Here is a 26,949-nt window from a genome sequence, read left to right as displayed (position 1 = left end):
TCAGAAGGGATGAACACCCACCATTCGCACTGACATAGATGGAACTGGAGGAGATTATGCTAAGTGAAAAAAGTCAAGCAGAGAAAGACAATTATCATATGGTTTCACTCATATGTGGAACATAAGGAATAGCATGGAAGACCATACGGGAAGGGAGGGAAAACTGAAGGAGGGGAAATCAGAGGGGGAGATAAACCATGAGAAACTATGGACTCTGAGAAACAAACTGAGGTTTTAGAGGGGACGGGTGTAGGGGGATGGGGTAGCCAGATGATGGGTATTAAGGAGGGCATGTGTTGTGATGAGCACTGGGTGTTATACGCAACTACATCATTGAACACTACATCAAAAACTAATGATATACTATATGGTGGCTAACTGAACATAATAAAAATGTGATGGCTTAAAAAAATAAAAAATAGAATAAATTAAAAATTAAAAAGTGTCACTTATAGTTTGTCTCCCCCTCTGTTTTTATCTTATTTTATTTTTCCTTCCCTTCCCCTATGTTCATCTGTTTTATTTCCTAAATTCCACATATGAGTGAAATCATATTGTATTTGTCTTTCTCTGACTGACTTATTACGCTTAGCAAAATACCCTCTAGTTCCATCCATGTTGTTACCATTACTGCTGACTCTTGCCTTCTCCCCATCCTTCCCCAAGACAAGATGGCTAGATTTGATTATGACAACAAGGTGATTTGGTTAAATCACCTACCTTGGGCTCTGTCTGGTCAATGCCCGTGAGGAAGAGCAGGTGGGCCAGGAAGAGGCAGATGGAGAGCTGCAGGTGGAGGGAGGTGCTGGTGTTCTGGATGGGTTGGCACAGGAGGAAGGTGAGGGCTGCCAGGAGGAGGCACAGCAGAGAGAGGCTCAACCCCACATATGTGATCATGGTCAGCACAGGATCCACCTATGAGCCGCCAAGTGAAAAATCCATTATAGTTTCCAGTTCTGCAGTTATGTTTCTGATGGAGAGTCTGATGGGCTTCCCAGTTCAGTCCCTTAAACAACTGACTTAACCTCTCTGAGATTTGATGTTCTCATCTTCGAAATGAGTGCACTAATAGCACTCACCACACAAGGCTATTGAAAAACCAAAACTACTAGCCTGGTGCTGTCCAAAAGAAATATGTGAGCCACATGTGGAATTTAAAAATTTCTAGTAGCCATATCTTTTTAAATCAGGTCAAGTTAATTTAATAGTATACATTCAAAATATTATCAGTCCAAAGTATTGAATATAATATAACCAATATGACAAAACTGCAATCAGTTCAAATTACAATCAATGTAAAACAATTATTAATGAGCTATTTTATATTGTTTTCATATTAATCCTTTGAAATCTAGGGTGTATTTTATCCTTACGACACATCTGAATTCAGATGCTTTTATTGTCAATGATAAAAGTGAAATGAAGTCCTACCAATGAAGTTGTATTTAATGGAAAAATAATTCACACTGCTTCTTAATTTAAATAAATTAAAATTAAATAAAATTAAAAAGTTGGTTCTCAGCCACACTAGCCACATTTCAAGTACCCAATAGCCAGATGTGGCTGGTGATCTTATTGGACAACATAGCTCTCCAAAGTCATCTCCACGAAGGCTGGGATTTCTTTATCTGTTTTGTTCTCTGCTGTATCCTCAATGCCTAGAACAGCATCTGGCATATAGCAGGCAGTCATATGCAAATTTGTTAAATGAATAAAATGAGGCTATGCATTTAAATGTGTAACATAATGATTGTCATACAGTAAATGTTCAATAATTGAGAGCTTAAAAGAAATAGGGGAAGAAGTTAGGTAAATTTCTTTAAATCTGGCCTATCCTAGATGTAGTTGGGACCTGGGAACTTCAAGGACCTATACTTTTTCATTGGTGACAGTCAGTTGCCTTCTTTCCCATCTGACCAGTTATAACTGTCTCTCGCAGAGTAACAGATGTTCGATTCCAGATCATCTTAGACCCCACCACTGTAGGGGCTGACAACCCAACTTTCCAATGTTTGGGGGCTTTCTCTGCTAGCTTGAGCTTACTCTGCCCATGCCCATGGACATGCCAGAATCAATAACCCCTCCCCCCTGGATGCAGTTTTCGACCAACGCCTGAGAGGATGTGGTGTATACATAGCCTAGCTCTCTTGCAGTTCAGTTAGGACGACTCAGGTGCATCTCCTACGCTGACTCCCAGAGTACCCTAGAGGGAATTAAGTTCCAGATGCCCAAAGTGGTGAGTGGCTTGATAATGCTCTCTGCATTAGCTTCTGTTTTTTCTTGTTTCAGTTCCCAGCCCCTTACTGGTGCTTCCTGGAATTACCTCTCAAGTAAACTACTTCCACTTGACTCCTTATCTCAGAGTCTTTTTCTAAGACATGGAGAGTTTCTTGGACACAATCAGATACCAGGAGTGGACTGTGAATCTTGGTACCTTGGGAACAAGGGCCATGAGGACAGCAAAGCTGGAAAGGTGGAAGCACTTGCATTCGGTGTGTGAATCGTTGCTGCCCACATGATAGCAGCCGTCTGTTGACCAGGTGCCCCCCTCCTCTGATCCTTCCCAGTAGACACAGAAATATTTTGTTCTTGCACCACCAGGCTGAAAAGAGAATAGGATGAAAGTGGGGGCTCTTTCTGGTTTTATTATCTCAATTTTATAGGTTAGTCATGGATGCATTGCATTGGAAACTGGAATGGGAAAATCCCATTATCTAGAACACTTGTGGGGAAGAGTTTCATATGACCACACCTGCTGTGGGGTTTATTCTTTCTTTATTCTGCCCTTCTCTGGTCATCTCAGAGCCTCAGGGATTGAGCCTTATGAACTGCTTTACCCAGGCTCCTTGTCATTGGGACAACCGATGAGAGGAACTGGTGAGAAGTCCTTAGATGAGAAGAGGAGGAAGTCAGGTGTTTCTTCCAGATGCTTCTTCTCCTTCAGGATATCTCCATCTCCAGCAGGGCAACCTTCTTTCATGTCTCCAGCTGTCACTGGGCTCAACAATGCTCATTACTCCAATGCCTTTTTAGGCTTAAATGTGATAATAGCTTCCCTTGGTGGCAATCTCTGTGTGCCTCAACATTTCTTATTGGTTCTGTTAACTCTGAATGAGTAGAGTTGGATTCAGTTTCTTGGCAGGACCCTCATAACACATCCTTTTGAGGTAATGCACAGAGAACCAGCTCTGGATTTTGCTCACCTGAATATGTTGGAAGGTCAGGAACACAGGTTCAGACAGAGATACTTTTTTCTTCGTACTAATGGCTCCACTCACGACACGAGAGTTCAGTTTCACTTCCTGTGTCCCTCTTCCATCATTAAAAAAGGATCCATTCAGAATATCCCAAAGAAACTGGTAAGTGATAAGTGCAACTGCACTTCTTTCTGAGAAAACAGAAGAGAAGTCACTTTAGAAGGCATCTGTATTATGGGAAATCAGTATGCTAGTATCTTGTGTGAGAGTCATAGGGCAAACCTTACGTATAGTCAAAATCGCCCTTGGAAATTCCTTATGTTGCTCCATCAATACATTATATGTGGTTTGGGGTGCAACATTTTGTATATGTAATACATACTATAATGTCCCACACGTTATAGTGGAAATATGTATGCAAAATATCCATTAATGTATTGTAAAAATATATACAAGGCCTTAGAGCCATGAGGCAAGATGTTTGTCCTCAAAAAAGCAGGTGGAACTCAGGTGGAAAGAGGAAACCACACATTCCCATCCTTCATCTCAAGCTCACTCTGGGGTGTCTAATTTAGAAAGGTATGCAGGATGACACATTCTTTTAATTCATTCTCTCATTCTCCTTCCCTCTCTCTGTCTTTGTTTCTCTCCCTTCCATCCTTGTTCCCTCCCCTTTTCACACAAGAATAATTTAATTCACAGAAGGTAAATTCACATTAGATGCATGTAGGATGATATAATATTTCTTAAACTGCAGTTATTCATGGGCCACCATCCCAGTTTTAGCCAAAGCCACTATCTGCCTATATTATTATTTACTCCATTTAAAAAACCAACTCATTTGCAGATCTTTTCCCTCGCCCTTCTCTATCTGACAGCTCACAATAAGGAGTGAAGAGTAATCAGTAACTGGGAATTTTCTGGAGAAAATACAGCAGGTATTTCACTCCCACCAGAGAATTAGGTCTTTCTCTTTGAGATATTTTTCATGTACTCTTTCATTAATGTTTATTCACTCTTTCATCAAATAATAAATAGTGTGTGCCAGGCAGTGTTCTAGGCATTGCAATACAAAAGTAAAAAAAACAGGCTAAGTTCTTGCCATCAGAGAGCTGATATTATAGTGGGAGAGATGGACAACAAACAAATTAAGAAAAAATGCATAGTGTACGTGCTGTGCAGAAATTTAAATGAGATGGTGGAATAAAGCAGGGGCAAACTATGGCCTGAGAATCAAATCCAGCCCACCACCTGTTTTTGTACATAAAGTTTTATTGGTGCACAGTCATGCCCCTTCATTTACATATCATCTATGGTCCCCACTACAATGGTAGAGCTGAGTAGTTATAACAAGCAAGGCAAGGAAAACAAAAGCAAAAATAAACTATTGGGACTTCTTCAAAATAAAAAGCTTCCTCACAGTGAAGGAAACAATCAACAAAACTAAAAAGCAACATTTGGAATGGGAGAAGATATTTGCAAATGACATATCTGATAAAGGGTTAGTTTTATAAAGAAGTTATAAAACTCAACATCCAGAAAACAAATAATCCAGTTGAAAAATGGGCAGAAGACATAAATAGACATTTTTCCAAAGAAGACATACAGATGACTAACAGACACATGAAAAGATGTTCAACATCACTCATCATCAGGGAAATACAAATCAAAACGATGATGAGATACCACCTCACACCTGTCAGAATGGCTAAAATTAATAACACAAGAAACAACAAATTTTGGCAAGGATGCGGACAAAGGGGAACCCTCTTACACTGTTGGTGGAAATGCAAACTGGTGCAGTCACTGTGGAAAACAGTATGGCAGTTCCTCAAAAAGTTAAAAATAGAGCTTCCCTATGATCCAGCAATTACACTACTATGTATTTACCCAAAGGATATAAAAATACTGATTTGAAGGTATACACACACCCCGATGTTTATCAACATTATCCAAACTATGGAAAGAGCCCAAATGTCCACCAACCGATGAACGGATAAAGATGTAAGATGTGGCGTGTGTGTATATCTGTATCTATATCTATATCTCTATCTATCTATATCTATATCTACATCTATATCTATCCATATCTATTTAGCTACCTATGTATCTATCTATAATGGAATATTACTTAGCCATAAAAGAGAATGCAATGACATGGATGGAGCTACAGTGTATTATGCTAAATGAAATAAGTCTGTCAGGGAGAGACAAATACCATATGATTTCACTCCCATGTGGAATTTAAGAAACAAAACAGATGAACATAGGGAAAAAAAGAAAACAGAGGGGCAAACCATAAAACAGACTCTTAACTATAAAGAACAAACTGAGGGTTCCTGGAGGGGAGGTGGGTGGAGGGATGGGTTAAATGAGTGGTAGGTATTAAGTAGGGCACTTGTGATGAGCATTGGGTGTTCTATGCAAGTGATGAATCACTAAATTCTATATCTGAAACTAATATTACACTGTATGTTAACTAACTGGAATTTAAATAAGAACTTGAGAAAAAAATTACTATCTGGTCCTTTCATAGAAAAAGCTTGCCAATTCATAGGACAGAGGAAGGCTAGGGATATTTTAAATAGGGCGATCGTAAAACACTTCTCAAGGGAAAGAGTGTTCAAGGCAACAATCATCTGCTGCTTTCAAGTGCTGCCTTTTCAGACCATCACATGGAAACAGAGCATGAATCAGCCTGTCCCTTTTAAGGAAGCATGTCAAGGGATCCCTGTTTGAACCTCAGCGTGTCACAAAGTACCCACTAACTGTGTCCCCCAAATTGCCTGGCTAGTGGTCACCATGTAGAGTCCCCCCTGCCTTGAAGGCTTTGTAAGTTGGCCGAATCACCTAGAAATGAGACAACAGTGCCTAGGATTTAGAGGTCAGGAGACTCCATCTTAAACACAGTACCTTCTATGGTTCCTTTGAAAGCATCAGTACAGTCGATATCCATAGTGTTATTTCCAGCTTCCAGAACAGTCTTCTCACTTGTCTCATTGCACCTCTTGATTTCATAGACTGGAAACATTAAGAAAGTGAGTCCTGCTTTGCTCACTTCTCGTGTATAAGAAATCTGTTGAAGAACTTTCCTCTTTGAAAGTCCCCCTACTGGTGATTTCCTTTTCTGCATGCAAGGTAGACCAGATGGCATTCCCTTCCACATCTCTGGCTGATGGAGATGAGATGGTCAAAATGGTCTAAGCAGTATCCATTGGTCACATCAACCCAGGAGAAGAGAGGGGATGGCCATGCTTCCTGGAGCTGAAACCAGGGTGGGCAAGCTCAGCCTTTACATATAATATTTAAAGATCAAAAAATTTTAAATAATGTATACTGGAGTACCTGGTGAGGGGATAACTTAAGTTTTTGAGCACGAGAAGCTAAACAGTTAAAAGTTTTCCAAGGAAAGTCACCTGGGAGCAGTTCTGCATTTGGGGAGAACCCCTTGAATGAATTCTCCATGTCACATAAATGTATAAACACAAGGTCTGACAAAAGATCATCCTCATAAAGTGTTTTGGTCATAAGGAAAGTGCTCTATGTTTCTTACCTATACCAAGTGTAGAATTCTCATGCTTTCCTGGAGAAGCTAAATCCTCAGTCCATATGATCACTTCTATTTTTTGAAATATTTGGGTAGCCATTTTTGCAATGTGTTCTTTGCTTCCATTGTTTCTCAAAATTTCCTTTCAAAGAAATAAAGCTAATTAGGTAGGTTCTTCCTGAAATTTGAGAAAGCAGGAATATACTTGTCTGTCATTGGGTGAGCCCAGAAGGCAATAACATTGATTAAGGTGTAGGCTCTGCACTTTCAACCTGATATGTATCTTCTCATTGACCACACACAGCCCTCTGAAGGGCATATCATTCACTACATTGTATTTATGGGAATATGAGGGCCTAAAGGATGAGGTGTCTGGAACCCATGAAGAGTGCCTTACAGAGGAGGACAGAAGATGGGAAATGGTGACGGGGTGGAGTGAAGCTCTAGATTTCTGGTGCTGGTCTTTGAACAACAGCTGACGCACTAAAGACCTTTCCCACCTTTTCTCAATGTCTATTGAAATTTGAGACCAGATAATGTGGGAGGCTGTCCTTGGGCATAATCAAATATTTAGCAGCATCCTCGGTCTCTACTCACTAGATGCCAGTGACACCCTAGTTGTGACAACCAAAAAATGTCCCAAGACATTGCCAGATGTCCCCTGGGAGAAAGGACAAATCATTCCTGCATGAGAGCTGGTGTGTCCTAAAAGGCAGAGGGAGCCATGGTAGTTATTTGAGCAGGAGAATAACATGGCAAGACTGGTCTGCTGTCTCCCAGACCTAGGCTTCACTTCACTCACCTGAATGTTCCCTGAGAATGGTGTCTCCTCACCGGCACCCTCTGGGAAAGAAAAGTAGCCATTGAGTGGAATGTGGGAGGTAACATGCCTGGCCCATAGCCCTTTCCAATCACTCTTGCGTTGGGTCTTTCCCTGATACTTCCCATCCTTGCCCAAGTCCCCTCCAAGAAGTCCCAAATGTCTTCTACAGTAAAAATTTAAAAGGGGATTAGGGTGGGGCCTCCAGCTCAATAATTCAGTCAATAGTATTTATTGCACACCTACTAAAAGCCAGGAACAATACTAAACCTTATGAAAGTAAGTTGACAAAGAAATAAAGGGTATTCCCTTGTGGAGTTTTCAGTCTGGTGGGAGAGCCACTAGGTAAATAATGACAAATAAATGATTAAATGATTGCAAGGGTCCAGCATGTTCTTAATATATAGGACAAGATACATTGGGAGCACAAGGAGAAGCCCTAGAATATGGAAGGTGTAGAGGAGGCTTCCTGAAGGAATAGGTGTTAATTGGGTTAATAATACAGAAGCAGGGGCTCCTGGGTGGCTCAGCCATTAAGCGTTGGCCTTCGGCTCAGGTCATGATCCCGGAGTCCTGGGATCGAGCCCCGCATCGGGCTCCCTGCTCAGCGGGAAGCCTGCTTCTCCCTCTCATACTCCCCCTTGCTTGTGTTTCCTCTCTCGCTGTCTCTCTGTCAAATAAATAAAATCTTTAAAAAATAATAATAATACAAAAGCAGTAATAATACCTGCAGTTGTCTACACAACATGACATAAAAAGTGCCTTAATACACACTATCTCATGTAAAGAAACACAGAAGATTCTAGAACGGGGTTATGTAACTTAATAGCTAATATTTATTGAGCCTTCCGAGGTGCCTGGCACTGTACTGAATATTTTACACAGCTTAATAATCAAAATGGGTAGGTGAGGTGTATGAGATTCCTAAGGCTGCTATAGCAAACTACAACAAACTGGGTTGCTTTGAAACAATAGACATTTATTTTCTCATGGTTCTGGAGGCTAAAAGTCCAAAATCAAGGTTATTGGCAGGGCCACCCTCCCTCTGAAGGCTCTAAGGAAGATCCTTCTTTGCTTCTCTGAGCTTCTGGTGGTTGTAGGCAATCTTTGGTGTCCCTTGGCTGGTGGCAGCAGAACCCCAGCCTCTTCGTCAGTCCTTGCATGTCCCTCTGTATATGTGTGTGTGTGTCCCTAAACCCAACTCCCCTCTTCTTAAAAGGACACTAATCATATTGGATTGAGGGCCTACCCTCATCTGGTATGACCTCCTCTTGATCTTAGTAGCTCTGCAAACACTTTCTTTCCAAATAAGATCGTATTCCCAGGTTCCAGATCGATGTGAATTTGGGGAGATTCTGTTCCACCCAGTCCATGAGGTAAGTAGGTTTCTGAAGTGACTCTCAGTGTCCCTGCCACTTGGAACCCTCCTCCCCCTGACTGGACCCAGTGACTCACTGCTAATGAATAGAACACAACAAAAGTGATAGGATGTCACTGCCGAGACTGGGTTTTAAAAGACTACAACTTCTATATGTTTTTCACACCCTTTTTCTGGCTATTCTCGTGTGCTCGCTACAACAGAGCAAGCTGGAGAGGCTGACATATCTAAGAATTGAGGGCAGCCTCTCACCAACCACCAGAGAGGAACTGAGGCCTTCAGTCCAGTAGCTTTGAAAGAACTGAGTCCTGCCAGCAACCACGTGAGCGAGCTTGGAAGCAGACCCACCCAACACTTTGACTGAAGCTGTGAGAAACCCTGGAGCAGAGGACGCAGGGAAGTTACACCTAGATTCCTGACCTACAGAGACTGAGACAATATTGTTGTTTTAAGCCACTACCATTAGGGTAATTCGTTATGCAGCAATACATAACTCACACGGTAGATGCTAGTATTATTCCCACTTACAGGTGAGGCATATAGAAGCTGGGTCATTACCCAAAAGTCAGCGGATAAGTTGTAGAGCCAGAAGTTAAGTCCAATCTACTGAACTCAAAACATGGAATTATACTAGGAGTGAGCAAATAGGTAAACGTGCTGTGGTCTTTGGGAGCCAGGTTCTCAGTGTCACAGAAGCACCACAAATAAGGACAGAAGGAAGGTAAGAAGGAGCCCTGGTGTTGGATGGGAATCTGAGGTAGCAGTGTGAACTCATAGGGTTTAGTATATAGACAGATAAATAGATGTAGAAACTGAATTTAAAGTGAGAGAGGGAGAAACAAGTCGGGAAGTCCAGCAGAAAATCTGAGATGTCATTTTGGAAGCCCGGGAATGAAACCCAGACAGGAGGCCTACTCTTGCAAGGCAGCCACATAAACACAGTGATTGGTGCTGGGGGCTTGGGTGGTGCCTTCTGGGAAATAGATTACCGGGGACAATAGTAGGATGCAGGACAAGGGCCTGGACAGATCTTTGCTCTCTTATCCTCTCCTGGAATCAATGAAGCTCTCAAAGTCTCCCCCTACCTCCTTTTTCATGGTGGAGAGCATTTGGAAATCCTTACCATAACACGCTTCACGATCTGATTTAATGAAGCTAGCCAGCCAGTTGAAGAAACGATTTGAGAAACAGCTGCAGTAGTAACTTCCAATTTTATTTCTGCAGTATGATTCCTTTTTGCACTTCGCCAGCCCAGTCTTACACTCATCAATATCTGCAAATCAAGAGAAAACATCATTTTTCATTCTCATCAAACTAGACCATCTTCCCTTGCACAGGGAGTCTTGAGTACCCACCATCATTCATAAGCATCTGTTCGTGGATAAGATGACTCAATATCATAGTGATAGTTCTCCTCCAGTTAATTTATAAACCCAATACAATCCTAGTGAAAAACATCTAGCCGGACTTTAAGGAGTAAAACGGTGGATACAATCATGTAAGAATAGCCAGAAAAACTCTGCAGTGTGGACTCATCTTATTAGACACTGAAACGCACTTCAAAGCCTCAATAAAATGAGTGCTGGCATATGAATTGAGGCTAGTGAAATAGACTAAAAGTCCAGAATTAGACCCAAGTACATATGGAGCCTTAGAGTATGATGATGGTGGTATGTCAAACCACTGAAGTTAGGACAAATGGTTCTTTCAGTATTTGGATCACATTAATCGATTTAAAACACATAGCAAGTAGCAAGGAAAGAGATAGGGCAAGTTCATATACCCTTAGGAAATGGTACAAGTGAGGCAAAAGGCTCCCACCATCTAAGTCCTGGCATGTGCAATATTCATGTGTTCTACACCTATCTGCCACATCTCTCTGGTGGACCAGAGTTGAGGTTCAAGCAAAGGAACCCACAGACAGAAGTTGCCCTGAGCCAATGACTCACACTTATTCTCTCTGTTGGACGAGTACATTTAACCAATAGTTGTAATTTGCCTATTAGTCTATGGGTTATATCAGGCTATGGGTCTGTGTTTTGGGTAGAGGGTTATATGGGCCAGAATGGTTATCACCAATGAGTGACTGAATTAAGACCTCATAAATATGAAGTGCTTGTGTATATTTTGTTTATATTGTGTGTCTTGGGCATTAAATGCCTCTCATTTATTTGTCATGAGCATTTAGCACCTTGGTGCCTTGTGTATATTAATTGCTTCATGAATATTACTGTTGGTCTCTCCATTCCATTCTATGTTTAACACACACATGCTCTACCCACCAATGACTTACCTATTTTAACACATCTTATACATTTCATATATCCCATTGGATTTTCTTTCTTCTGCAGCAGAACCAAATAGTCTCAAGCAGTATAACAAATGCACATTACACTTCTGCACAATTCCCTTCTCTAGAATGGGGTTCGCCTTTATCCTGGTTCAGGATGGATTTTTTTAATAAGATAAAATGAGACCCAGATCTCACACAATTCTTAAGAATAAACTCTACAGTAATGAATCGTTGAACACTACATCAAAAACCAATGATGTACTATATGTTGGCTAATTGAACATAATAAAAAAAAGAATAAACTCTACATAGATCAGAGATCTAAATATAAAAATGGAGCCATACAAGTACTTGAATTAAACAGAGGTGAATTCTTTGAACTCAGTGTAGGGAAAAACATTTTATTTTTATTTTTTAGAGAGCACAGGAAGGGTAGGGGCCAATGGAGAGGGAGAGAGAGAATCCCAAGCTGGCTCCATGCCCCAGCATAGAGCCCAGGGTGGGGCTCGATCTCATGACCCCAAGATCACAACCTGAGCCAAAATCAAAAGTCAGGCTGATGAGCCACCCAAGCGCTCCAAGAAAAACATTTCAATGATGACTTAAGCACCTTGATAAATTTGCCCACATAAAATTTTTTTTTAATTAGTTGCATGGCTAAAAAAAATACAAGCAAAGTCTAAAGACAACTAACAAACAGAGAGAAAATATTCTCAATGTATACTACTAACAAGGGACCAAAATCTCTAACATATAAAAAAATTAAAAATTGGGAGAAAAAGAAACAAATGCTCAAAAAGAAAATCGGGAAAAGACATGAACAGACAATTCAGAAAGAAGATATAAAAATGATTCTCTAATATAAAATGTTCAAAATTGTTCATAATTAAGGATGTCCGGCTGGCTTAGTCAGGGGAACACGCAACTCTTGATCTCAGGGTCCTGAGTTCAAGCCCCATGTTGGGTGTACAGATTACTTAAAAAAATTGTTCATAATTAGAGAAGATCATGAAAAATCTACTGATAAACCATTTCTCACCTAGTAGACTGACAATGTGTTCTGACAACGTATTCTGTAGGCAAGACTGTGGGGAAGACTGGTGCTTTCATGCATTGCTGGTGGGAATGTCAATTGGTACAACATTTCTGGAATTAAATTTGGGAGAGCTAATCAAGCTACATATGGATTTACCTTTTAACAAAGGCACCTCACCTCCAGGAGTCTACTCTAAAGACACATCTCCCACAAATACTGGAAAGAGCCTAAGTATTCAAGTAAAATGTCCCTCTGCAGAAGAAGGTTGAATAACTATGGTTCATCCACACAGCTATATAAAAGAGTGGGGAAGATCTCTACGTGGTTTGGAATAATTTATAGGAAATACTGTTCCGTGAAAAAAGCAAAGTGCAAAAGGGTATCTCTGGTGTCCTATCAAAGATGTCTAAGTCACAGAAAACAAGAAAAGACTAAGGGTCCATCACAGATTGTCAACTCAGGAGCATGGCAACTAAACGGGACCCTGAAATGGTTCTTGAAGGAGAAAAAAAAAAAAGGGAGGGGGACATTGGGGAAAAAAACTCATGAAACTGTTTAAAAAAAGTGTGTTGCTTGTTTAACATCTTTATACCAATATTAATTCCCTAGTTTTCATCATTGTAGTATGGCCATGCTGTTGGTGAACCTTAGGGGAATTGGGTGAAGGGGTAACAGAGAATTCCCCAAGCTCTTTTAAAAAGTTTTAAAAATAGATACATCCAATGTTGTATGATTCCACTTATAGGAGGTCTCTAGAGGAGTCAAATTAACAGAGAGAGAGAGAGTAGATGGTGGAAGCCAGGGGCCGGGGGAGGGAGAATGGGGAGTTAATGTTTAGTGGGGACAGAGTTTCAGTTTTTTAAGATAAAAAAAGTCCTGGAGATAGGTGGCGGGGATGGTTGCACAACAGTGTGAGTGTGCTGGATGCCACTGGGCTGCACACAAAAAATGGTTAAACTGGTCAATTTTACGTTATCTATATTTTGCCATGATAAAATAAAATAAATCCTCAGTAGTTCACCATGGTCTTCTTTGCCTTCCGAATCTACACAACTCCACCAATCAGATATTCAGGAGTGGTTTTTCTCTTTGGCAGTCAAATGGATCTTTAGAATTTGTGGAAATGGACAAGGATTTTGGCTGGAGCAGAAAGGAGTAGTGAAAAGGGACACCGGAATCTGAGTTGGAATACTCAGATCATGGAAGATATTGAGTGTCAAGATCTGGGTTGGGGCCAGATCATGGAAGATACTGAGTGTCAAGATAGTAAGTTATTCATTTGTTCTCTTGGACAACACATTGTTATTGGGCCTCTGTTATGTGACACGTTCTCTGTCCTCAGCTTACAGTAATGAACCAAATAGACATGGTCCCCACTCTTGTGGGATTCTGAGACAGACCAACAAAAACTGATGCTTGAAACTTCAAGGGTCCTGGGAACTCTACCTTGCTCTAAAGAAAGACATCAAACCAGCTTCAGAAAGAACGAGGGGGACACAAGGGACAGGGACTTCTCAAAGGGCACTGAGACAGCTCGGACATGTTCTATCTTGAAGTACGACCACGTCTTTGCCTCACTAGTGCCCCACACATGCCCCCACCCCATTCCAGGTTTCAGGATGTCCTGGAGGAGTCCCTACCTTCACATTTCTCATGGGGCTCGATATACCTGCTCCCAGACGGAGACTGAAATCCATCTTTACACGCACAGTGGGTGCTGTTGGAGCAGCTGGCATTTTCAGGGCACATGGGACAGAAAGCTGCAGAGAACACAAGATCCTTTCATTAATTTACTCATTCATTCAAGAAATTTTTTTTTAATTTTTCATAATAATATTTTTATTATATTATGTTATTCACCATACAGTACATCCCTGGTTTCCGATGTAAAGTTCGATGATTCATTAGCTGCGTATAACACCCAGTGCACCATGCAATACGTGCCCTCCTTACTACCCATCACCAGTCTGTCCCATTCCCCCACCCCCCTCCCCTCTGAGGTCCTCAAGTTTGTTTCTCAGAGTCCATAGTCTCTCATGCTTCATTCCCCCACGATGTCCCAGATGCTGTAGTCAGAAGAATATCCTTTTGGGAATAGCTCTGTTCCCCTCCACCATGCACCCCTCCCCCTGCTGAACACAGATGCTTGCGTGCCTGCCCCACCCACATCCAGCCTGTGCCACCAACTCCGCTTCCACTTAACAGTAGAACTTCCAACTGTCAGCACCTGTGTGTCTTTCCCTGAGGGTTTTCTCTGGCCACCAGAGTCCTCTGAGCTCACCACATGGTGGGCTAGCTAGCCATGGAGCAATTCACTCAATCAATGACTGACATGAGTCAGCGTGTTAAAAAAAAAAAAGGCTTTTTTATCATCAGAAAAAAAAAACAAGTATTGGCAAGACGTGGAGGAACTGTAACCCTATGCACTGCTGGTAGGCATGTAAAATGATTGTGGAAAACAGTTTGGCAAGTCTTAACAATTTTTTTATTAGAAATACCGTATACCACTTTTAGGTGTATAGCCCAAAGAATTGAAAGCAGGATTTTGAAGAGATAGTTGCACACCCATGTTCCTAATAGCATTATTCATAGTAGCCAAAAGGTGGAAACACCCCAAGTGTCCACTGACAGATGAATAAACACAATGTGGTCCACCCATACAATGGAATATTAGCTTTAAGAAAGAAGGAAATTTCAACACCTGCTTCCATAGTGTCTGAAGACATTACGATATGTAAATAAAGCAGTCACAAAAGGACAACTACTGTTTGATGCCACTGGAGGAGGCCACTGGAGGAGTCAAATTCCTAAAGACAGAAAGTGCTTGGAAGATCCTGGGGCTGGTGGGAGGGGAAATGGGGAATTGCTGTTTCATGGGGGAATGTCAGTCTGGCAAGAGGAAAAAAACATTCTGGAGGCGGATGGTGGTGATGTTTACACAATAATGGGAAGGTACTTGATGCCCCTGAGCTGTGCATTTAGAAATGATGACAATGGTGAATTTTATGTTATGTATATTTTACCACAAGTTTAAGAAGGTAAACGAGAAGATAACAGCTTCCTTGCCCTTGGAGGGGAATCAGGCCGGGATGCTGGGGGGCATGCTCCTTACTACGTCCTCCCCACCTCCCTGCTTGTAATCTGATTGACAATGGATCCTTATGGCTCCTCACCTTTCTGGGTAATTTCCCACTCCCAGCTGGTACTTCCCAGGATCACCTCCAGGATAAAGAACTTGCTCTCAGGTTCTTTTCTCAGGGTGTGCTTCAGGTGGGGGAACCCAAACCAAGACATGGGGTAAAAATCAAAGTATCTCCTGCCATGACTTAGACACAGGCTCTGGGAAAGACACAGGTCCACCGTCCACCAGCTGTACCACCTTGAGCCAGCGACTTCCCTAGAGGGCTGTTGGTCAAATGAGGATACTGTCCAGACCTTCTTTGGAGAAATGTTGGGACCGAAAAGGATGTGTGTAGACTTAGCATGGAGCCTGGTGCAAAGCAAGAGCTGCCTAAGTGCCAGTGACGATGGAGAAGGGGTTAGCGGTTCTTGGAAGCTGCAAGGAAAGGCAGAAGGAGGCAGAGATTTCTGTTGTCTCCCTTGAAAAGGGCCCCTTCCCTCCCCTCAAGGCAGATTGCTGATCCTAATTGCCTTTCCCTGGCATTTGGTAATGAGTAAACTCACCTCCAGAATTCTTGGCGTCTGATCCCGACAGAACCAGCAGGACACTGAGACCTGGCACAGAGAGAGGGGGACAGTTCAGCTTGGCTGAAGCCCACAGGGGTTAGGGGCTTCGTCTCCCACTGCCCGGGCATGTGTGTGCTAACTTCACTGCAGGCCCTTCCAGGCAGGCTACAAACACGAGTTACAGAGGGTATTATATACTACTGAACACGCCAGGTTCATCTGGTTGCAGCCGTAGGAGGGTCTGCACCCAATTTCAATGTGGGGGGGGGCAGGGTGTTCCCCACACCAAGAATCAGTGCTCTGACACCAGCTGGGTGTCCTACCTTTCAACTCAATTCCAACACCACCTACCCAGAGACTATCAGATCCCACAGTTTAAGGGCTCGCTCCCACAAGCCTGCCCCCCCCCCCTTAAAAGCCATGGAAAGCCTAGGTTATCACCACCTCCTTGAGTTGCATTAATTAGCTAGAGCAACTCAGGACGCCAGAGAAACATTTCAAGTACTAGATTGCTGGTTTATTAGGGGAAGGTATCACTTGGGAACACCTGAGGGAGGTGAGGTATGGGGCAAGGTACAGGGGTAGCGCGCAGAACCTCCATGCCCTCTCTGGGTGGCCACTCTCCCCAGACCTCCAGCTTCACCAGCCCCAGCAGCCCAGACTCTCCCGGCTTCAGGAGGCCACCTCACACAGCCAGGGTTGATTAGATCTTTGACCCTTGGCCAAGGATTTGTTCTCCAGCAGCTCTCCCTTCTCGTGAAATCAGGGGGTGGGGCTGAAAGGGCCAACCTTCGAATCACATGATTGGCTCCTCCCCCAGCCCCGCCCCTAGTGTTCCCCCCCCACCCCGCCCCCCGCCGTGAGTTTCCCAAATCACCTCATTACCATAACAGAAGACACCTTTATCACTCTGCCCTCGGGAAATGGGGAAATGCCAAAGATTTTAAGGGCTCGGTACCCCCTGGGTGGCTCAGTTGGGTAAGCGCCTGCCTTTGGCTCAGGTCTTGGTTCCCAGGGGTCGTGGGCTGGGGTCCTGGGATGGGGTCCTGGGATCCAGCCCTGTACTGGGCTCCCTGCTCAGTGGGGAGTCTGCTTCTCCCTCTGCCCTTCACCCTGCTCATGCTCTCTCTCTCTAATAAATAAAATCTTTCTTAAAAAGGGGGGGGCGCTTGGGTGGCTCAGTTGTTGGGCGTCTGCCTTCGGCTCAGGGTGTGATTCCGGGGTGCTGGGATCAAGACCCGCATCGAGCTCCCTGCTTTGCTGGGAGCCTGCTTCTTCTCTCCCACTCCCCCTGTTTGTGTTCCCTCTCTCGCTGGCTGTCTCTCTCTCTGTGTCAAATAAATAAATAAAATCTTTAAAAAAAATAAAGAAGAAAAGCTCTGTGCCTGAACTGGGGACAAAGCCCAAATATGCATTTCTTATTATAAATCACAATATCACAAGCTGTGTGTCCCGATTTCTGAAAAACCAGTGGCTCAGGAAGCTTTTTCTCCAAATCTAGTACCAAGAGGCCAAGTGCCAGCCTCCTTTCCATATGCAGTGGTCCATCTGGACCTATCCAGACCTCTACCCCACACTGTCTGATGGAGACATAGTGCAAGCCACATAGGTCCTTTTAAAATTTCTAGTAGCCACATTTTTTAAAGGCAAAGAAAAACAGGTGAAATTAATTTCATCATATTTAACCCAACAGAGCCAAGAGGTGATCATTTCAACCTGCATTCATATGACAAATTATTCATATAGTATTTTACGATCCTTTCTCTGTGTAAGATAGTCTTTGAAACGAATTTTGCATTTCGCATGTGCAGGTAATCTCCACTTGGGCTGGCCTCATTTTAAGCGCTCAGGAGCCACACATGACCAGCGGCTGTGGTCCTGCACAGCACAGGTCTGACCCCTAATAACTTGTGTTTCTCTGGAGTAAGAGGGGATCTGAATAGCACAGACCATAAGAATCCCCGGAGTCCAGGACTATGGCAGATTTGGAATGCATGAGTATGTTTGGGGCATGGTCCATTTTGAGAATGATCTAAAAATGTCTCCCACATTTTTAAATGAAGCTTTATATTAAAGTTGGGGACGAAATCAGAAATGCAGAAAACTTTCCCACATATTTCCTAGCGTCACTTCCTCAAGGTACATAGGTGGCAAATAACCAGGCACTTGAAAAATGGATTTTCCTGCATCCCTTTCATTGCAACCAGGTTGTGCTGGGATCCTTTGCTAAAATCTGTAGGCATCTACAGGCACTTACGTGGCTTAGTCGGTTGAGCATTGGGCTCTTGGTTTCCGCTCAGATCATAATCCCCTGGCTGTGAGATGGAGCCCCATAAGGCCTCAGCACGGAGTAGGCTTCAGATTCTCTCTCCCTCTCCCGCCCCCTCTACCCCTACCCGCTCCCCATTACTCACACGTGCAAGCACTCTCTCTCTCTCCCTCAAATAAATAAAATGTTTTATTTTTTGTTTATTTATAAGTTTTTAAATTTATTCATTTGACAGAGAGAAAGAGAGAGAGCAAGCACAAGCAGGGGGAGTGGCAGGCAGAGGGAGAGGGAGAAACAGGCTCTCTGCTCTGTGGGGTCAATCCCAGGACCCTGGGATCATGACTTGAGCCCAAGGCAGTGGCAGGCAGAGGGAGAAGCGGGCTTCCTGCTGAGCAAGGAGCCGGATGTGGCACTTAATCCCAGGACCCTTGAGATCATGACCTGAGCCGAAGGCAGACACTTAACCGACTGAGCCACACAGGTGTCCCAAATAAAATCTTTTTTAGAAAAATCTGGAGGCATCCACTTTCACAGCTAACACTAGCCCCCAGATGGTTTAAGTATGACAAGTAAAATCGAGGTAATTGGGATTTGTATCACACAGAAGAGGGAGGAGTAAGAAATCTGCCTATGGCCCATTTGGATTATCATAGACCAGGACAAGTCCCCGGGACAAGGTCAACACCTGCTCTTCCTATGCCCTCTGTAGTATTTACTGTGCTCTGTATCATGGGAACTGACAAAAACATCACCTTTAGAAGGATTCATGATATTGGGCTGAATCCTATGACATGGCCATTTCTGTAAGTCAAATGATGCTCAAACATCCGTACTTTCCCTGTGAATGCCTTCTCCACAAAAAGAAGTATTTGATTCCTATGGGGCGAGGGTCAGCAAACTAGGGCCCTCAGGCCAAATCCAGACCAATGTTTGTTTTTATATGGCCTGTGAGCCAAGAATGGTTTTCACAGTTCTTACATGGCTAAAAACAGTCAAGATTTCATGGCACATGAAAATGATACGAAGCTCAAATTCCTATGTCTATAAATCAAGTTTTTTTGGAACACAGAGATGCCGGTCCGTCTGAGGAACGCCTGGGGCTGCTCTTACGTGGCCGTGCAGAGCTGGTGAGTTCAGAGAGAGACCAAATGCCCACAGAACTGAGAACAGTCCTTATCTGGCCCTTTATAGAAAAAGTTTGCCCGTCCCTGACATAGAGCATTGGACGTCACATGCTTGCTCATACGATCTCCTTAACAAACCTACCTTAAACTGTATTTGAGTCCTCCTGTGATATTTTTGTATTACCTTGAAGACCCAAAATTCCAGAGCAGAAGAGTGGGTAGATCCAGGTCATTGGCTGGATAAGCTACAGTACTCCAGATGCGGACCCTCTGGGTGGTGGTTGATCAGTGTAGCAGACCCTTGAAGTGTCCCCTCTTGCCTTCCCCAGAGGGGGTTCCTGTGCATGCAAATAACTGTCTCCCTGTAAGAGGGCATTTTCTGCAGCCTGTGGGGGGCAAGCCTAAAATATTTGGGAGTTATGCTGGAGTGGCTCTCTAGCAGCAAGGGATGAGGACCGCCGGTAAATAGCCCAGCCTCCTTGCCCTGCTAAGGCACGTAAGGTGTTCCCTCCTGGAGATGCCCCAACAGGATTGAGTACCACTTACCCACAGGGTAACTCCTTGTTAACACACACCCATCTGCTCTTGTCTCTTCCCAGTCTGGCATCCTCCACTCCCTCCCTTGTGCCTCCTGGGATCCCTTCCCAAATAAACTACTTACATCCAAGTCTTTGTCTCAGGTCTGCTTGGGGACAGCAGCTAAGAGACTCAGCGTGAGAGTTTCTAAATAGGACTGGTGCACACAGTCATTTCTGTACAAAGTGCCAAACCGGGGGGAGCAACCCAACCTAGGATGCTGGGGTCATGGGCAGAAGAGAGAATTCTTTGTTGGACTCACCTGAGAGCAAGGGCAGGCACCTGCTTCCCATTGCACTGAGATACCAGGAGCTACAAGAAGCGCTCTCAAGCAGGATGTGGCAAGGATGTCTGGAATGAATAAGCCCCATGAAAGTCAATTTCGGATGGTCACCGACTTCGGAGGGCAGGTGGCCGATGCTTCTCAAAACCCTTTAATTTCTGCCCATCTTTTGACCTGACAAGTCCACTTCTGGGAAATGATCTCAAGGAAAGGATAATCGAAGGAGAGCGGATCATAGGAAACATGATTACAACCCATCAAACGTGGAACATATATCCTGCTGGAACTGAAACTCCCAGTCTGGTGCAACCAGCAAGATTCAGACTGCAAGGAATTCCACAGGACATACTATCCAATTTCTTCACCCTTCTCAAAAAATTTAAGAGATGAGAAACATAGGGGAGATCTAGATTTTAGAAGACTTAGAAATACATCAACCAACTGCCGTGTCTTACTGGATCGCAAATCAAACGGAATTTTTTTTTAAAGATTTTATTTATTTATTCAACAGAGATAGAGACAGCCAGTGAGAGAGCGAACACAAGCAGGGGGAGTGGGAGAGGGAGAAGCAGGCTCCCAGCAGAGGAGCCTGATGTGGGGCTCGATCCCATAACGCCGGGATCACGCCCTGAGCCGAAGGCAGACGCTTAACAGCTGCGCCACCCAGGCGCCCCTCAAATGGAATTTTTTAAACATGTTTGAAGCCTGGCAATGTGACAGCACTAAAGAATGGTGTTCATTCTCATGAATATGATACTTCAACCTCCGTTTCCTTATCTGTCAACTCAGACAGTTGCTCCAGAGGAAACTGTAGGAATGATAAAGTAGTCATACACAGAGTCCTGATATTTTGGAGAGATATACTAAAATTTTGCAGGCAAAATCATATGATATGTAGAATTTATGTCAAAATAATTGAAGTGAGGGAATGGTTTGGGGAGCAAGAGGGAATACATTTTTTTTTTAAAGATTTTGTTTATTTATTTGAAAGAGACAGCCAGCGAGAGAGGGAACACAGGCAGGGGGAGTGGGAGAGGAAGAAACAGGCTCCCAGCAGAGGAGCCTGATGTGGGGCTCGATCCCATAACGCTGGAATCACGCCCTGAGCCGAAGGCAGACGCTTAACTGCTATGCCACCCAGGCGCCCCAAGAGGGAATACATTTGATCCAAGTTTGGGCAGGTATTGATCATTGATTACTAAAACCGGGTAAAGTGTCTATGGGATTTCTGAGGCCATTGTCGCTATAATCGTGTATGTTTGAGAAGTTCCACAATAAAAAAGGGGGGGTTATCTTAAAGATATATTGTTCATTAAGTGGATGGATAGATCCCACGGGGCAGAAGCATGTACGCCAGCATTTGTGAAAGATGGGGAGATGATAAGGAAGACATTAGCACACTATACACAATTAGAAACACGCATACATACATTTATAATATATTTACACAACAGGGAAACTAGGCACAAATGTGAGCTATTCTCTATACAGTTATGTATGTGTGTACTTACACCTGCACAAGGTCATACATGCCTAAGCACAACATATAAATGCATATGCATGTATATACAAATTATGATTTTGCATTTGCATAAAATTTTCCTGGAAGCCACCTAAGGAACTCCTAACACCTGTTGGTTGCCTTTGAAAACTGAGCCACTGGGAAGCAGGAGCAAGGAGACTTTTTCACATTTCACCTTTTGGTGTCATTTGAATTTTGAAGCAAGTGAAGATATTTCATATTCAAGTCCTTTCTTGGAGAAAAAAAATGGAAGTGCTGCACGTCACAAAAATGAGACTTTCAAAGAAGACTCTAAGCTGTTAGTGTTTGCTCTGTGGATATCATTTTGAAATGTAAAAAGCACTGTCCTCAGGTAATGCCATGAGCACTGTCCTCAGGATAAAACCTCCAGTGCACGTTAGCAAAGACTACCTGCCCTGCAAATCTGTTAAACCATCAGATGTGGGGCCAGTGAAGACAAAGGCACCAATGAGGAAGATATAGCTACAGAATTTGAAGAAAACAGTTTCATAAAATGTAAGTGGGAGCATTTAAAGATAAAATGCTTTCTTACATAAGATGTAAGAGAGGCAGCCTTTAAAGATGTGTAATGCAAATAATTAGATATTATCAATAAAAATCATGTAGGAGGCTCCGACATGACATGGAAGGTGATTGTCATCTAGCATGGGGATAAAAGCAGGTAAGAGAGCAAAATATGTGATCTCACGTGTAAAGGAGTTTCTATAAATGTTAACGGAATGGCATTGTGAGTGATTTAAATTTCCTTTTACTTAACTAGCTCTACATTTTATACATTACTTTAGCAATAAGAAAATAATAACAATAGTGAAGTATTTTCACAGAAGATGAAACTAAATGGCTGAAAAATGGATTCTCTTGGCAGGTCCTTCCCTTCTCCCTGCCCCTACTTTCATACGTAGGTTCTGCTTTGATCTCTGAGTTTGGAATCTTTAGGGGTCTGCCTGTGGGGCAATTCTCTCAACACGTCACCCACGGCTAGCTGTTGGCCATAGGCCGTTAGATGAGAACATAACTCAGTGCCCAGGAAAACCCGAGTTTGGATTACAGATCGGCAGGTACTAGTCCAATCACTCCGAGGTGGTGACTTTGTCTCTGGGCTTGTTTTCTCATCTGCAAAATGGCTCTAAGAAAGAGCATATACTTCCTAATAATGTTGTGTCGATGCGGTGAAGATGACCTTTCATAGCATGTGGCACCTCCCTGGCATGTGACAGGGCTGGATAAAGTTAACTGTTATGGGGACAGGATATGATGATGGTGGTGGTGGTGGACGTGATGGTGATGGTGAAGGTGGAAGTGACAGCAATGATGGTGATGACAGTAATGGTGAAAATAGTATAAATGGTAGTGGGAGTGGAGGGAGTGGTTTTGGTGATGACAGTGATAGTGGTGATGATGGTGGATGTGATAATAACATCATAATCTTGATGATGGTAGTGCTTATGGTGATGATGATGATGGTGGTTATGATGATGGTGGTGGTGATGTGATAGTGGTAATGGTGGTAGTGATGGTAATTATGATGGTAGTGATGGCAGTGGTGGTGATGGTGGTGGAGGTGGTGGTGGTGGTGGTTATACTGATGATGGAAATGGTGGGGATGGTGGTGATGATGGTGGTGGTGGTGGTGGTTGTTATACTGATGATAGAGATGGTGGGGATGGTGGTGGTGGTGATGATGGTTATAGTGATGGTGGTGATGGTGGTGGTGGTGATGATGATGGTGGTGGTGGAGGTGATGGTGATGGCAGTGTTAGTGATGGTGGCAGTGGGGATGGTGGTGATGGTGATAGTGGTCATGATGGTGGTAGTGATGGTGGAGATGGTGGTTATAGTGATAACAGTGATGATGATGACAACTGTGGCCATGGAGGTCTCCCATGCCTTTCCTGACTCTAGTTATAACATGACTTTCTGTGTTAAGGACTGACCCTGAGGGCCTCAGAGGGGAGGGGGGTGGGGGAATGGGATAGGCCGGTGATGGGTAGTAAGGAGGGCACGTATTGCATGGTGCACTGGGTGTTATACACAACTAATGAATCATCGAGCCTTACATCGGAAACCGGGGATGTACTGTATGGTGACTAACATAATAAAATAAAAAATCATTATAAAAAAAAAAAAAAAGGACTGACCGATCCATTATCAAGTGGTGTTGAGAATTAACAGGGTTCTGTGAAGCTCCCCCCAAAACAAAGCAGTGGCCTGAAAAGGCCCATCCCAGAAAAATCTTAGTCCCAATGGCCTGAACAGGCTAGTCACACGTTATGTATTGGCTTCTAGCATGTAAATCAAATTTTGCACAGATACTTCTCTTAACCTTCTATTCTCACTTCCAAAAAACATTCATGGATTTTCTGTGGTGGGCCAAGTCCCTTACTAAGTGCTTTGACACTATTGTTTCATTGAAAGCTCACAACTGCCTTATAATGTAGATCGAAAAGTATCTTCCCACTTTTCAGAGGATGAAATTGAGACTCAAAGGGATTCTATCACTTGCTCCAGGTGACGCTGCTAGCAAAAGGCAAAGCTAAGACTGGAAAAGTCAGGCTGAGTCCAAAGCCTGCGTATAACCCTTGCACCATGATCCTAAGCCCCACTGCCTCACGGGTGCAAAACATGTCAAGAATAAGCAAGGCCATTTTGGGGAAGCAAGGAAGACTGTGGAGAACTGAAAACCCTGGGGTCCATCTAGAGATATTCAATTCCACTTTTTCCCCAAATGCAGAACCACTGAGCCACCAGCTTGCAGTCTCTGCAATGGACAATACCGCCTAATTGCAAGTCAAAATCTGTACGTGGGCATCTTCGAGAACTTATGCTTGATCACTTCCTGGATGCACTCCCTTCTTTCAACATCCGTTTCCCTGTTTTGATTCTTGGTTCTCTTCCCTTCCGAAAACCTATTACAGAATATACTGCAAAGAGATTGTGTCCAGGGCTCAGTAGGTAGCATATGTGACCCTTGATCTCAGGGTAGTGAGTTAAAGCCCCATGTTGGGTATAGACATTACTTGAAAAATTAAAAAAAGAAAAAGAAATTGTGTCTAGGTGAGGATGATTTTTTTCAGAGGCCTGTTTGGAAACTGGTTTAACTAAAGTGAGTATTTTTTTTCTCTTTTTTTTTTTTTAATAATTATTATGTTATGTTAGTCACCATACAGTACATCCTTAGTTTTTGATGTAGTGTTCCATGATACATTATTTGCGTGTAACACCCAGTGCTCCATGTTTTTTATGAAAGAGGTGATGATGTTTTTCAGAACTGCCGAGACCTCTAGCAATGCTGATTTGGTCTTTTAGCTTTGTAAAGTGAGGTATGATGGGCATATAAAAAGCTGTATATATTCAATGTGTACCACTCTATGAGTTTGGACATAAGTACACACCCATGAAACCATCACCACCATCAAGGCCATAAAGATATTTATCACCTCCCAAAGTTTCCTCCTGCCCCTCTGTGGTTAGTTGTGTATGTGTGCAGTAAGAATATCTAACATAAGATCTATCCTCTCAGCAAATTTGAAGTATACAATTACAGTAGGATTAGCTATGGGCTTCGTGTTGTATCGTACATCTCCAGAACTTACTTATCTTGCGTAACCAAAGCTTCATACCCTTTGACCATCACTTCCCGTTTCCCCTAACCCCTGACAGCCCCCATTCTACCCTCTGCTTCTATGAATTTGAGCACTGTAGTCCCACATATAAGCGAGATCATACAGTATTTGTCTTTCTGTGTCTGGCTTTCATTACATATCTAGCAATGCTGCCTTGGCCAGATTTTTGAGGGTGACCCACTGTAAGAAATACATTTTACATCCGAGAGAGAGAGAGAGAGAGAGAGAGAGAGAGAGAGAACTCAACCAAGTTTCACAAATCAGTATGCTGCATTTGATATTTTATGATTGTAGTCCCTTTAATTTATTTTCAAATACTAGTTATTACCCATCAAGTTGGTTTCATGACCCTGCTCCCCCACCAGCGGGTCACAGCAGCTGGAAAAACCCTGACCTGGACAGTAGGTCACTTTGGCCAAAATATACAATCCTTTGACAGTGAACTGTGCTGATGTGTTTATCATGAGGGTGAGGCGTGTGGTGTATGACAAAGCTTGTCAATTCACCGTGCAACCTTGGTAAACCTATTCTCTTTCTAGGTCTTGTTTTCTTCATTTTTAATAGCAAATTGATTCTATGCTACATTTGCTTCAGACTCTGTTTCTTGAAACTTTATTACAGACACACCTCAGAGATATTGCAGGGTTGGTTCCAGACTCCCTCAATATAGCGAATCACATAAATATTTTGGTTTCCTAGTGCATATAAAAAATGTTTACATTATACTGTAATGTACTAGGTATGCAATAGCCTTATGTCTAAAGAAAATGTACATCCTTTAATGAAAAGTTGCTTCATTACTGAAAAATGCTAACCATCATCTGAGATTTCAGAGTCGTATCACTGATCACAAATCACCAAATATAATAATAATGAAAAGTTTGAAATATCACAAGAATAACCAAAATGTGACACAGAGACATGAAGTGAGCAAATGTTGTCAGACAAATAGTGCCAGTAGACTTGCTTGATGTAAACCTTCAATTTGTTAAAAAAAAAAAAAAAAGGAAGAGAGAAAGAAAGAAATGCAGTATCTGTGAAGTACAGTAAAACAAGGTATGCCTGTACTTTAATTCACCTTAAGCTCCTTAATACACAATTCACCATCTCTGTCAAGAATACCAAAGCATTTCAGTGTGTTCTGCACCACATAATACCCACATTGCCCAAGCAGAAGCTGTAAATGATGCCCATAGAGCAGCTTTCAAAAACAAAGCCACAGGACATAAAAGGAGGTCCCCTTGAACATTGTTACAGTATCAGACATTTTTCTAGACCCAGCATCACACATGAAACATTTTCTATTTTCTCTTGAAAGACACTAATCCGTTCTTACCCACAAGATGACAAGTTCTTGCTTCGTGCCCAGTTCAGTAGCTTCTCAAAGCTAACAAAGAAGGAAGTACATCACTTCTTATCTTGAGCTCCACTTTCTCAAGGAGTCTTGTGAGTGCATGAGAAGACTTAGGGTGTTGATTGGGCAGTTTGCAAAATGCAGGGTCCCTTAGTTCTCTTTTCATTTGGGCTACTTAGTGCATTACATTAGGGTGGATCACATTAAAGTGCCTCAAAG

The 26,949-nt window shown here is 42.9% G+C and overlaps 1 protein-coding gene across 1 annotated transcript in view; it reads right to left on the bottom strand.

Moving 5' to 3' along the window:
* Positions 1-26,759, bottom strand: part of LOC113242891 (putative adhesion G protein-coupled receptor E4P) — a 42,807-nt gene extending 16,048 nt beyond the window's left edge. Inside the window, exons 1-11 of the mRNA XM_026481222.4 lie at positions 26,713-26,759; positions 20,190-20,278; positions 15,956-16,006; positions 13,912-14,031; positions 10,066-10,215; positions 7,547-7,587; positions 6,751-6,886; positions 6,111-6,218; positions 3,204-3,388; positions 2,435-2,602; positions 721-915 (exon numbers count right to left, since the gene is read on the bottom strand). Coding sequence (XP_026337007.3) covers positions 721-915; positions 2,435-2,602; positions 3,204-3,388; positions 6,111-6,218; positions 6,751-6,886; positions 7,547-7,587; positions 10,066-10,215; positions 13,912-14,031; positions 15,956-16,006; positions 20,190-20,220 — 1,185 coding nt within the window. The 5' untranslated portion in view covers positions 20,221-20,278; positions 26,713-26,759. The remainder of the gene's footprint in view (positions 1-720; positions 916-2,434; positions 2,603-3,203; positions 3,389-6,110; positions 6,219-6,750; positions 6,887-7,546; positions 7,588-10,065; positions 10,216-13,911; positions 14,032-15,955; positions 16,007-20,189; positions 20,279-26,712) is intronic.
* Positions 26,760-26,949: the final 190 nt, after the last annotated feature.

The sequence above is a fragment of the Ursus arctos genome, unplaced genomic scaffold (genome assembly GCF_023065955.2).
Source record: "Ursus arctos isolate Adak ecotype North America unplaced genomic scaffold, UrsArc2.0 scaffold_14, whole genome shotgun sequence".
Taxonomy (NCBI): Eukaryota; Metazoa; Chordata; class Mammalia; order Carnivora; family Ursidae; genus Ursus; species Ursus arctos.
This window is presented reverse-complemented; position numbering and strand designations above follow the sequence as displayed.